Source organism: Mytilus edulis, chromosome 8 (assembly GCF_963676685.1).
Source record: "Mytilus edulis chromosome 8, xbMytEdul2.2, whole genome shotgun sequence".
Lineage (NCBI taxonomy): Eukaryota > Metazoa > Mollusca > Bivalvia > Mytilida > Mytilidae > Mytilus > Mytilus edulis.
Window position 1 is genome coordinate 69,568,757 of NC_092351.1, and position 13,772 is coordinate 69,582,528.

At 31.1% G+C, this 13,772-nt stretch overlaps 1 protein-coding gene across 1 annotated transcript in view; it reads right to left on the minus strand.

The window, feature by feature from the left end:
* Nucleotides 1–1,170: 1,170 nt before the first annotated feature.
* LOC139486134 (sodium-dependent proline transporter-like) overlaps nucleotides 1,171–13,772 on the minus strand; it is a 58,256-nt gene continuing 45,654 nt past the window's right edge. Inside the window, exons 7-15 of the mRNA XM_071270855.1 lie at nucleotides 13,193–13,327; nucleotides 12,474–12,577; nucleotides 11,720–11,844; nucleotides 11,310–11,425; nucleotides 9,249–9,380; nucleotides 8,259–8,358; nucleotides 4,975–5,084; nucleotides 3,786–3,938; nucleotides 1,171–2,837 (exon numbers count right to left, since the gene is read on the minus strand). Of these exons, the coding sequence (XP_071126956.1) occupies nucleotides 2,643–2,837; nucleotides 3,786–3,938; nucleotides 4,975–5,084; nucleotides 8,259–8,358; nucleotides 9,249–9,380; nucleotides 11,310–11,425; nucleotides 11,720–11,844; nucleotides 12,474–12,577; nucleotides 13,193–13,327 (1,170 nt within the window). The 3' untranslated portion in view covers nucleotides 1,171–2,642. The remainder of the gene's footprint in view (nucleotides 2,838–3,785; nucleotides 3,939–4,974; nucleotides 5,085–8,258; nucleotides 8,359–9,248; nucleotides 9,381–11,309; nucleotides 11,426–11,719; nucleotides 11,845–12,473; nucleotides 12,578–13,192; nucleotides 13,328–13,772) is intronic.

A 13,772-nucleotide genomic window follows, 5' to 3' on the forward strand; every position in this document is an offset into this window, starting at 1 on the left:
CACTTTTCAGAACCATAAGATAAATCCCCATAAAATGCATCCAAATAATACCTTTGCTGTATGACGACTCCAATATTCCAAACTACCGACTGTTAATCAAGTTCCCCAGGCTCATCTACCTCAAATTTTGTGCAGTCCAAAATCATAACGCAGCCCGGAATTTTTTAAAAAGTATATCAGGTAGACATCATGCTTGTAATTCGTTCTTTGTTGGGTTCATATAAATTTTGAAAATATTTTTTTGACGTGACAGTCCGATGTTAAGGCATGTGACCACTTTTTCCGTAATTTGTTTTTTTGGTATTTTGAACAAAAACGCAAGTTTTGTGAAAACGGCACCTGTCAAATCCATAATATTATACATCTTGTACCAGCTACAGTTACTGGAATGATTTCGATAGAAAAAAAATGGTGTCTCATCGAATTGATTGGGTCATTTGTTGTATCTGTGTCTAACTAGAAACTTTAAATTTATAAGATCGTGTCTTTTATCAATATCTTTTCAAAAATATTAAGTCCTGTTTACTATTTTTCTGTGTGTTTAACATCACCAGCCTCAAGCAATCCGGACCCACTATCTGTCAAGTCTACTGATTGCTTATTTCTTTACGACTATAAATGCATGTGCTGTAAATATACGACTGACATTCCCAATGGGATAATAAAGGGTTATAAAGGTGTGGGCTAAATCCAAAATGTACAATTACTTGAAATTTAGAAATTGAAATGCTACTAAAATTTACTATAGTTTTCTCAATTGCGTTAAGGAAGTATGATATTGACTCTTTCGTCATATTGGATCGCAAATTACTTCAACTTAAATTTATAGTAAAATGAACAAAGTGGTAGATCACAATCCCACGGAGTTGCTAAAATTCTGATAAAAGTTATCTTTTTTGTGCAAGCTGTAGCTTGAAAACAAACGCGATTAACTTTACGCATTATCAATTTTTTTGGAGAAAAAACACAATAAAAACTCTCTTTGACAAAGTAAGAATAATTTTGTTAATCTTTTGTTTATACCTCTATATTACCTTATTGTGTCTATTAACCTTTCTGCATGGTAAAATTATAACGAAAAGAATGCAGTTGATAAAAAAAGGAACTATCTAATGAATGAAAGATACGTATGATGGTTGGTAAAGGGGTGTTAACACAAACTGATTCCAGTTCCATAGGAAATAGTTTTATTAAAAATATGCATGCAACAATATAAAATATAGTGTAATATATAATGTGTAAAATGATTAAGTTAAAAGTCATAATATGCATTTATATTTGACCAACGATCTACATACTAGTATCGGTTCTTAAAAAATACAAATGAAACATTATTTATTTTCCCCAACATTTTTTAACCAAATTAACCAGTTCGGAATTTTTGATGCTGGAATAAAACGCCAAAGAAACACAGTAAATTAAAGGATTAAAACATATAAAAAACGGTATGTTACCTTACATTACAACTTCTGTAACTGTAATATTCAAGCACATGGTTTAGTAAAATATATGTTGCGTTATAAAGATAGCTCTTAATTTAGTTAGAGTATTATGTACTTTTATGTATTTTTTTTTAAAACCTTTTAAATAATTTTACAGAAAAAAGTTGTTGCTAATAATTAAAACCACATATTTTATGGATACAAGGTTCATCAATATATAATACACTAACATAGTTGTTTTCCCTATTAATACCTGAAGGTATACAGAATTATTTGTATACAACGCACGAAATCTTATAAAGGAAATCAGTATACATTGTACTACATCTTTTTTATGTTCTTTGATTTCATGTCGTTGGAAGTCCCTTTTTTGTTTTGAATTTCAGTAATATGTTTAAAAGATCACATCAAATGCCCATAAGTAGAGGTGAATAATTAATCGCATTGCACCAGTCATCATTAAACAGAAACAACTGCTATTAAAGTCGTATATGCTTACTTAAGTGAAAAAGTGCTGATATAGTGCTTCCATGGTTATCTCCAACGATTGCATATCATTACCTATATCACTTTTGGACAAGAAAAAATGATATCATAGTTATTGGTGAATGTCATTCTATTTTGAATTAAATTGTGTACCTTCATAAATGTAAATACATGTATCACAGTTTGATTTTCCACACCTTTTTACTGTTGAAATACTGTTGGAAATGCTCGTCTGGCCAAATTCAAGTGTTGATTTAATAGTTTCCTATGGTTGTTACATTGTCGTTTACATATGTATTTAGGTTGCCGAGTGGTCTAGAGCGCTGGCAATGGTACAGGCGTGTGTTGTCTCGATATCCCAAATAGCATGAGTTCGAAACCCGACAAGGGAAGAATCAAACTTTACTTTCGCAAATTTGCAGATTTAACATTATTGTTATAATATTTAGAGTAATTATTAATATGATATATATATATAGAGGCGAATATTTTTATATCAATTAATCCAACATATTTACAAATATCACAGACGACTACCTTTAGGAAATAATCATTCTGCAAGTAGTTCAGTATTGTTTTTATATTTTTTCCCGAATGTCATTTAAGCGTTTTACTGAGCGTTTATTTATATTCACAAATTGATTATGCATACAGCTATACTTGACACATAGTTAGTGTATATGTATATGTATATGTAAGTGGATTTATTGACATTTACAGTCTAATTTGATCATTAGCAATGTATTTGACTTTTTTATCTCCTACATAAGCCAAGTTGTCTTTTCCGTTTGATGCAACATTTCTGTGTCTTACTGCGTTTATTGGCTCATATCGCTTGCGAGGATCTTCAGCACGGTCCTCGTCAAGAGCAGGTCCCCATTCAGGCTGCTTCCTCAAAGCTCCAGGGAACTAAAATACAAAAGCCTTTTATCATAAATACACAAAAAGTTCTAAAATGCACTATTTATAATGTTATAACATACAAATAATATATAAAAAAAGGTATCTTTATCATGTGTGTAAATTGATGTACTGTTTTAAAGATTTACGATATTAACTGATTAATAGGGAAATCAAGATAACAGGTAGTACCAGAATCAAATGATTTGGCGCAAAGAAAAGAATATGACTTACGTTTTCTTTTGAAAATGCCTGAACCAAGTCAGGAACCTTGCAGTTGTTATACATATTCCGTTGGTAAATAGCGTATATGAATATGTGGCTGTTATATCTTCCTCGTGTATAACTGACTAGAAATTGTTTCAGATAGGTGGGCTGTTCTATCTTCCTCAAGCAAAATTGACAAGAGGTTACTCGACTGTTCAACATTCCTCAGGTAAAATTGGCATTATATAGCTTTTATCTAAATGCTCTCACTTGTTTCTTTGTGAGGATTTTCTTTCTTCTAGTTTAATCTCGGACATATATGTGGTTATTATAGACCTGTGTCGAACACAATTAAGGCTATGCATCATACGTTTTAAGACATTATTTAAAATACAAGAATGGTTTATTTATCTGAAATTGCATGGTTGTGTCTTCATCTGAATTTTGAAACATTTTACACATTTAAAAGTCAATACAATCTTAATTTTACTGCATTATACCATTCCCTGAAATAGCTTAAAGTTATCCTGAAATGAAACACAAAAATATTTCAAAGCGGTTGTCATACAACATTAATGGAAAAATCACCCTGCAAGAATAGAAAATAAAATTAGAGTAAATACCTTTTATGTTATTATTTATAATGTATATATGAAATCTCATTTATCATTTACTTATTAAGAAATATCTTTTGTTTTAGGACTTCAACAGATTTTCCACTTTTCCACTTACAAAAGTTAATATACTTACACCGTATCGGATGCTCTGTACGATGAAGCCTAATACAATGAGTGCTAATGGAGAGCATACCATTAACCAACCAAGAGCTTCGGCGTAGCCAGGGAATACATAATCTCCATAGTAGGCAGGAGCATAATTAACACCAGACATAACCACGATAAACTATAACAGAATTTCAATGTCATGGTTATACAAATAGCAAGATAAGAAAATAAACGTTATCAAAATTTAAAACGTTATAGTGCATTCCCCGAATCTAATTTTTTCGATTCTAAAAAATATTATCAATGAACAGTCAATTTTAGAATTAGTTTTATCGTAGAAATAAAACCCCATAAAAATCATACACAACTGAATTTCCTGATTGTACAAAATTATGGCATACAGTTTGGTATGTTTAAGGTTTTTATGATGTTGTTAATTGCCCCCTGTATCGTTCATGCTCTTTAGCTATTATGGGTTGAGTTAATTAAATATCATCATCACTGTTAAATTTATACAGACTAAAAGATATTTACCAGCCTAGTATTGTGTGATGTTTTATCTTTATTTATCGTAAGAGATGTTGTTTTTTGTCTTTTTGTTTTTTTGTTTTGGTCCTGATATAGTTTTTATAATTGATTTGGTAATCTTAATTGGCATCATATCCCCTTTACACAATATTTTTAAATCATAAAAATATTCTACAACCAGGAACATCAATATAGATATACTATTCACAGTTACAACACTGCTTGAATAAATGATGATTAATTGCCTCCACGCTTAAAAACAGTATTTATTTAGTAATTCACTCTGTAAATTTGTATTTGTTTGTGTTTGCTCATCAGTAACATGCATTGCACACTATAAGTATTTTACAAATATTGATAATTGATATATACCTTAAGCGACTACATTTAATATGAATAGAGCCTTTATAGGATGAGTGCCACTTGCTGACTTAGGAAGCCGACATTTTTGAATTCCGGAAGGTAACGACATGTAATTTCTCCAATATAAATCGAAAAACCGTCACATTTGGCACATAGAAATCTTCTTTTTATCAAATTTTATTATATTCTTAGGCGACCAAGACACAAAAACACCCGGTGTTTATGTTTGACCCCGGAAGCATACCAATGACGTCACCTAGTTTTTAATGTTCAGTACTTTGGTTTATAACTACCACTATGAACATTTCATATTGAATACTTACAATGATGGCCACAGGTGTGATAAACGGCCACGTGATATACCAGTAAATCCAAAAGGCTGGATGCTGTTTGCCAACCATCATCTCAATATCATGTTTGAAATTATTAATGCCTAGAAAAAACATTAAAATATCATAAAAACTAAAAACGAAATGAAGGTAATAATTTTCCCTCAGAAAAAGTCATATCGTGGATCTCGTTGTTTAATACATTTAGCGTATTATTCTGATGATGTCGGGATATGGGTATTTATTCGAATCTTAACAGGAAGGTGTGATAATATTAAAAAACTAACACGGATAAAAATTATAAACAATGGCAAAATGTTCAGGCTTAAATTTTAATCTTTATTATGAGACGTTGATGCAAGCATACGATCTGTATTGTGTGTTGTACTATAAGAGGCAAAGAATGTTTAACGTTTGTATTATACACATGTGTTAACACGTTAATTATGAGCTCGGAAAGTGGAGTAGTTCGTGTATTTTTCTGAATAAGGTTTAAACAATTTTTCAAACAAATATAATTTACTATTGGTTAGCAATTGTTAGCTTTCACTATCCATTAGATTAACAATTAACTGTTGGTTATATTGATAATCTAGAATATCAATTAAAGGTGGAGCACGAATGGTGTGTTGATTAATTCCTTTGATGAGTAGTTTATATATTTAAGAGTGACATCCCTTTGTACTATGTTCACACTGCCAAAAAGTCTATTTAACGATGTGTTAATTGTCTCCCTTAAAAATGTTCATATTTTTTTTTATGTTTACATATAGTGTTTCGATTAGATTTACAATTTCAATAGATTTTTTTTATTGGTTTATTTAAGACATTTATGTATCGATAATTTGTATTCATTTGTTTTGAAACGTTTAAAGTTGTTATATTATCCTGTCATACAGTTTAGTCATTTTAGCGTTATTTTTAACATTCCAATATAAGCGGGAGAGTTGGCATGTCATATAACCAGGTTCAATCAACCATTGTTCTTAAAAAGTCAGGAGTATGGCAGATTTTATCACATAGACCGTTTCTATGAATGTTGGCGTTATATTTTGAAGCACCTCACAGTGTTTCTTTTTTTCCGTTTTTGTTTTTCGCCTCTTATAATTGATGTAAAATAAAATAAAAATGTGTTTTCTTCAGTTTCGGTTTGTGACCCGGATTTGTTTTAGTTAAATCGATTTATGACTATTGAAAACAGCGGTATACTACTATTGCCTTTATTTATATAAGAATATAAAAATCATGTCATAATTTTATAAATATTATTTAGGTACATTAATTTCTAAGTATTAATAATCTCCGACCGTTCAAGACCCTTATGGATAGTCTACGTAGGTTAAAGTGCCTTAATATAGTTGCATTACTTGATTCCACTTGTTTTTTCCTCAATGATAATTAGACTAGTTCAAATTGAGTTACTCTCTTTATTTAGATTTTTTTATGGTGAAACACCCCTAACACAAACACTTATAGGATACACATATGCGCAAACACAAGAACAGAGCACCATATCAACTACTAAATCCAGAAACTTCAAACCTATGGCAACAACTTTAGTGAGAAATCATATTTGGAACCTACACAAAGGATTTACACTTTTTTGAAAAAGACTATATATGAAAACCAAATTATATCATCTCCGTAAAATGAAAAAAATGTTTGGAAAATTAACCAGAGTTATCTTACATTAATCACAATGAGGAGCTTTCATTTTTTTTTTAATTTGAGCTGAATCTACGTAGAACAATTTTCCAATAAAAATAAAAGTGCTTGTACTTTTATTCATTTATCAGGACTTCGTTAGCCAAAGGAGTAGGTTCAGTAAGACCCCTTTTTGGCCCCAAAATATAGCAGTTTTACAAAATTGTTAAAACGTTAACTTTTAGTTGTTCATTAGACAGTAGAATGCTTCTGCTACATAAATATGGGCTGTTTTTGACAATACAATGCAAATTTATCCGGTACTAGCACCATTAAGTCATGCTAAATTACTGAAATCTTCATAATTCTAGCATTTTAGTTAAATTTTAGACGGTTTTCGTGTAAAACGAAAGTGGCCGCATTCGTGTTCATCTATAATAGTAAAACGTAAGTTGTATTTGATGATAATACATAACATATATAAAGGTTGGGGATGAACACGGATGCGCCCACTTTCATTTTTACCAAAAACCAACTGAAAAATGACATTTTTCGGCATATTTGGTAGATTTTTCATATTTGAGCTTGAATCGGATCGTTTTTAATGACTAAATCTGTTAAAATCTTCCACATAAACTAATTAATTCAAATAAAATAGACACTTAAGTGTTTAAAAAGTGATCAAAATCTTTCGTCAGATGAACCTGAAATTTGAGGCCAAAATCGGTCCTTACCATACTCCTTTACTAATTCAGTTTGATATAATGATTTTTTCTGACAATAGATAAACATGGTAATACTCACCCATATTATTATTCATTGCAACAAATACTGTTTGTGCATTTGGGCGAGATTCGGGTCCTTTTGTTTCAGTAAATCATTACTTTTATTTAATTATTTCTTACTGCTGTTTCATTTAATTACTAATAGCGCAGTAATATAACACACAAATGCTTCAGTCTGTAATCATTGCACAAACTGTTTTATTATGTCACCCTGATAGAGGTCGGGTGACATATTGTTATTGTTCCATTCTTTTATAACTTATAATTATAATTATTCCACACTTTTTTTCCCCGACTATTTCTCAGAATTGAATGGACCAATGATAATGGAACTTTACCATAATGTTAACCCCCATGTGCAGATGTGCAATCGGGGGTTGGCACTTTCAAGATGGCTACCGTTGTCATAGAAACAGAAAGAATGTGAAAAATTGGAAAGTCTTCCAAACTGAATGAAACTTTGTGGAAATGTTACTTGGCATAAGAAGACATACCATCCATCTTTGGAATTTTCAAAATAGCCGCCATTGCCATAGAAACGGTACAAATATGAAAATTTTCAAAATGCTTTAAACTATCTGAAAATTAGCAGAATGATGTATATATATCTAGTGTTAAAAAATTTCGAAATGGCTGCCACTTAGTGGCAATTGGTGAACCAGGGTGACATCAGCTATTGCTCGCAATGGCAATTCTAGTTCATATTCCTTTTATGAAAGTTATTTTAAATGCATTTCAAATCCAGCTCATCATTTCTCATACATACAAGTCATGTATCTGCTAAGACAGATAACATTTGGTACAATCTACTCGTTTTGAATCCTTTGTTGTTTGTTATATGTTACTCACCATAAACATAGCATATCCCAACCAGTTCACACAAACTGACAATCATAAGGTTGTAACTTCCCGAATACCAATCTATCAGTGTCAATAGGTATATTCCGCCCTGGAAATGTATTTTTCTATTGTTAGGTATATTTATATCATGAGGTTGGTAATAGTCTATGCTTACATTTAGTGCATATAATACCAATATTTTACAATTAAGGCCAAACATCCCCTTATATATAAATCAAATTTATGAAACAAGCAGTCATCGATTGGTACATAAACAATTAATATACAGGTGAAAGAACTGCTGTAAATGAAAATATGGTAAATCAGTCATATCCATGTGAGACATGCTTGTACAATTAATGAAACACTGGGATAACCATCTTTCCAAAATACCACTTTTACAAGGATCTACACTCCTTGAAATTAATCAAATATTCCACGGTAGATAGACCCACTTTCTGTTGTTACCAAAACCTCTTTACTAAAATAATAATGTATTCGAATCATATGGACATTGGATTATAAAACAATGACTATTTGGTTGATAAATGTCTGTTTTGCATCAAATCGTAATTAAGACAGGTATATTGAGGACTAAAATAGAACTCAATATATACATGTACCACCCTCATTTGTACAAAAGAGACACGCATTGTCGAATTTAAAACGTACTACATCGCTAGGAGAAAATGCAAATATATACTTTTTAAGATAGTAACCTTGATATCTGAATACATTTTTTAATTATTAGATAGTTCTCTTTAAAAATTAATGTATTCTTTGAAACATATACATTGTTTATACAAAAAATCAACTATAATCAAGTTGATCAGGGTTTCATTTAAAAAAAACTCCTACATTGATTATACAACAAAATCAACTATGATCAAGTTCATCAGGGTTTCATTTAAAAAAAAATCCCTGTCTTTTTCTGTCTAGTTCTTCAACAATGTGTGTTACGAGATGTAGAGATATATGAAATATAGATGTTTGACATACCTTGCAAACTTGAGGCATACCCAACAAAAAGCCAATGACACAGAGAATAAAGGTGAACAGTGTCTTCTTAGGTCTGAGGAATGCTGGAAACGCATCAATAAAACCACTTATGACAGTTTCCATCATTGCAAACTATAATAAATATTAAATCTTTTAGTGGGTATTGCTGTAGTGTTGTAATCTTTAACTGCACGTTGATACATATTTCTATTAGGACGTCTCTATAAATAAACCCTCCAAACCATACTTAGACGAAGAAAGCGCATGGATGATACAAATGTATATCTTCCTACTCTCACAGTCTACATTCAACAAAGCAGGTTTAAAAAGTACGGACATAATATGACCGGTCTTCAGTCCTTTTGATAAAATGGTAATGATTTAAAAATTATGTAGAGATTCAATACTGCCAAACACAGATAACAGAAACATGCATTTTTAATTATCAACTAATTTTGCAACACACAGAGCAGAAGTTTAGACAACATAAATTCACAAAAACATAAAGTTTTGATGTAGGTTTAGCTTACCCGGAATTAATCGTATTGCTGTCTTGGTGAAATTTAAATGAATCAAAATAAGACCTGTTTAGGAACGGGAACTGCATTGATGTAATTCTAACATACATATACTGGGTCTATACCGTTATATCATTGGCCCAGTAGGCAGTATTGATTTGGTCCTGACATGATTTCTAACATACTTTTTTAAATTCGACATTGATAAATTAAGAAATTGATAAGAAAATAAAGTTCAAACTCTCTCATGCAAAGTTGACCTTAGATATATTTGGCTATTCCTTCTAGGTCACTTTGAGTAAAAGAGGGACGAAAGATATCAAAGGGACGGTCAAACTCATAGATCTAAAATTAACTGACAACGCCATGGCTAAAAAAAAACAACAAAAAAAACAGACAAATAATAGTACAGAAGACACAACAAAGAAAACTAAAGACTAAGCAATACTGGGGTGATCTCAGGTGCTCCGGAAGGGTAAGCAGATCCTGCTCCACATGTGGCATCCGTCGTGTTGCTTATGTTATTACAAATCCGGTAAATAGTCTAATTCGGTAGGTCACATTCGTGAAAAGGGAAGGGTATTGTAGTTACGACATTAGGAACATATCCGATTTCATCTGTGAAACGGTTATTTCATAACGGTCAACCAACTCGTGATGGCGGCTGTAAAATTCACGAAGGGATGATTTCAACTTCAACTTTTGGTATTCTTGATTTAATAGCTTCCTTAAGAGAAGTAATATATACAGCTCCTGAAGTATTCAAGATTTTATACATCCTATGTTTTTGTTTGGATTTGAGCATTGTGAAGTCTATAACACGTTTCAAAATTTTTAAAATACTATTTTCATCATTTCGCTTTGATGGTACTTTATGAAAACATTTGCAATAAGATTTTATATTTATTTTTTTACTAAAGTCATCGTTTAAACCTTAACACCGCAAAATGATATTCAAAATTATACACCGAATACCTAGTGATGGACACAACTTCTAGATCTATAAGCCTTCTCGATGAAGAAAGAATAACTGAAATGACATGTTGTACTCTATGATCCATATCCGTTTCCGTCATGTTCATTGTCAAGTTGAAGTAAGATAAGTTAAGGAAGTCGCTACTCAGTTTCAAAATAACAAGCTTTTCTAAACACTAGTATATATTGATACGGGATTAGTAAAGGAACAGAAAGAGCAAAAAAATATATAGGTCAATGTGCTTGTTTTCGAGATATTAGCCATTGATATTTTGGCGGGAAAATGTTCTCTCTTGATTTTTATAACTATATCATTGACAAGTTAAAGTTCTCAAAAACTATTAAAAAAACGAATGTTATAAGACTTTTACAGATGGTTTATAATTATACATGTAAAAGATTTATAAAAAGAAAAATGGGGGTCAATGGACAAAATCTTTTAAGGCATTAAAATGGATAAAACCAGAGGATTTCGAAAATCTATCAAAAATTCCATAACATGACAAGCAAACATCATTAAAGAACATTACTTATAGCCATAAGTGTCTTAAATTTAAAGCACACTCACCTGACTGTCAAGTCCTAAAGTGAAAATCATGAAGAAAAACAGGAACGAGAAAAATGCTGGAGCAGCAGGCATCCTAGCAATACCTTCGGGATACGCAATAAACGCCAATCCTGGGCCTTAAATAAATATGTTATTTACTGAAAATAATTTACGAGATTATCTATAAATAAACTAATGTAACTACTTGGTTTGGGGCACATCGATAATGATGCATGCTCTATAATTTGTAATAAAACTACTGTCCTAAAATCATGTTTATTGCTTTCGGTTTATGCACTTTACAAAAATGCTCTTGCTATCACCTAGATGTGATCTTTCTGTACGGTTTTATGAGATATATTTTAGTTAAAACTGATATTAATTAATGTATAATATATGCAGAGAAACTTAAAACCTTTACAAAGTCTTACCAGAATCAACAACATCTTTGACATCCCTGTTTAGCGTATGTGCCATAAATCCAAGTAACGAAAACACGGCGAAACCAGCAAACACACTAGTACAACAGTTTATCAAGGTCACCAAGAAAGCATCTCTGAAAATAAGGTAGATCAGAAAGGGTTAAAATTATTTAAAACCAAAATGAAATAAAATTTGAAGAAACAGTAGTTTTTTTTTCAAACGTCGTAATAACTTTTTATCACACGTATATGTATGTACTAAATAAATAAAAACGGATAATAATCACAAAGAACGTAATGCATTTGTAAATAGTATAATGTAGAAATAACTACGCTAACCACAAGTCCATGTATCAACATTTAACAAAAACCGCCCTTGTGAAAGAACGAATTACCGAAGCATCCCCACACATTAAAAATAAAAATATATGTGTGAACAGTTTCAATAAAATAAAATTAACTTTAATGTATATTGTATAAACCTAAAAACGAACAAGTCCCATATCCCATAAACCTATAATTGACAACAATAGTCAATTTATATTTCCACGAAAGAACAGTATTGAAAACTGTTACCGAGCATCTTTGAAGTATATTTAAGAACCTGATAATGTAAAACGCTTTAAAACACCGTGAACTTTATTTTAAATGATTTACCGTATAGTTGGTTATTTTCGCGGGGTGTAAATTTTCGCTTATTCAATGAAAATCGAGAAATTTTACAACCACGAAAATAACCCGCTACAAGGTATAAAATACACACCTGATGGTATTGTTCTTAAATCTATTGTAGCTCGACATTGTAAGCAAACCTCCAAAAGCCACACCAAGGGAATAAAATATCTGTGTAGCGGCATCACCCCATACCTACAATTATAACATGTGTAGTTGTATAGGTGAAGTGCAAGGACGTGTACCTTTATTATAAGCTAATTCAGTTAGAATGAGCAACTTATTGTTTTATCATTTTATTAAGTGGACGACCTCAAAATTATAAAATTTGCAATCACTAGATTTTTTACCACATTTGAGGAAGGACAATTGTTAGTACTTCTTTCTGTTTTTATACCCACTATAGTGCAAATGCATTATCTTTACACCGGTACTACTTTTTAGACAAATAGAATATTCATAAGCGAATAAAACATATATACATGTAGCTATTATTGTTAAATAACTATTAGACATGCAGCAAGCAGATTGGTCCTTTATGCCATAATTTCTACCTTGTGATTACCGATACATTATGCCAATCAATGAGGTACAATTTGCCAAATGCTTTCATTTTTAACGATTTCTTCTGGTATATTTAAAACCTCAGCATTTTTAAATCTACTATCTAAATTTTAATCCAGTGCAGTGGATGTTAAATACTTAATATTGGAAGGTATTTTCTACGTTATTTTCAAAATTTCAGAAATCGAGTAGTACATGTATTCCCGTTAATGCCTCTTAATTAATTATTTTCCCCTAATAACTTACCTTGGGGTCTTTAAGTTTTTGCCAGTCTGGTATCATGTAAAACTCGATTCCTTTTTCAAATCCTTCTAATGTCAAGCCGCGGATTAACAAAATAACTAAGACAATGTATGGAAAAGTTGCCGTGAAGTAAACAACCTAAAACGAAAGACAAACATGAAGCGTAGTTCTAATTGTAAAAGAATGCTTGTTACTATTTCTAATATGTATAACTGAAAATTGACTTGTCAATTCTGCCAAAAAACGATTTTCTTATTAAGTACTTCATATAAAGCAAACATACACATAAATGATTTAGTAATTGTTCTTATAAATAAATCACGTATGTTTCTATTACAAATAAATTCAAAATTATTTTTAGCCAGTGATAATTTCGTAGTACTTGAATGATTTAAGATGGGCACATTAGTCGTTAATTTTGCCTAGAAAATAAAATTAAAAAAAACCGTAATGTACGGGCACATTGAATTGGTTGTTAATTTAGCTTAGAAAAGAAAAAAATTAGTTTACCACGACTCCACTTGAAAGTGTTTCACGAAACGCCGGAGCAGTGAATACAACCGATCAATAGATAATAATAAAA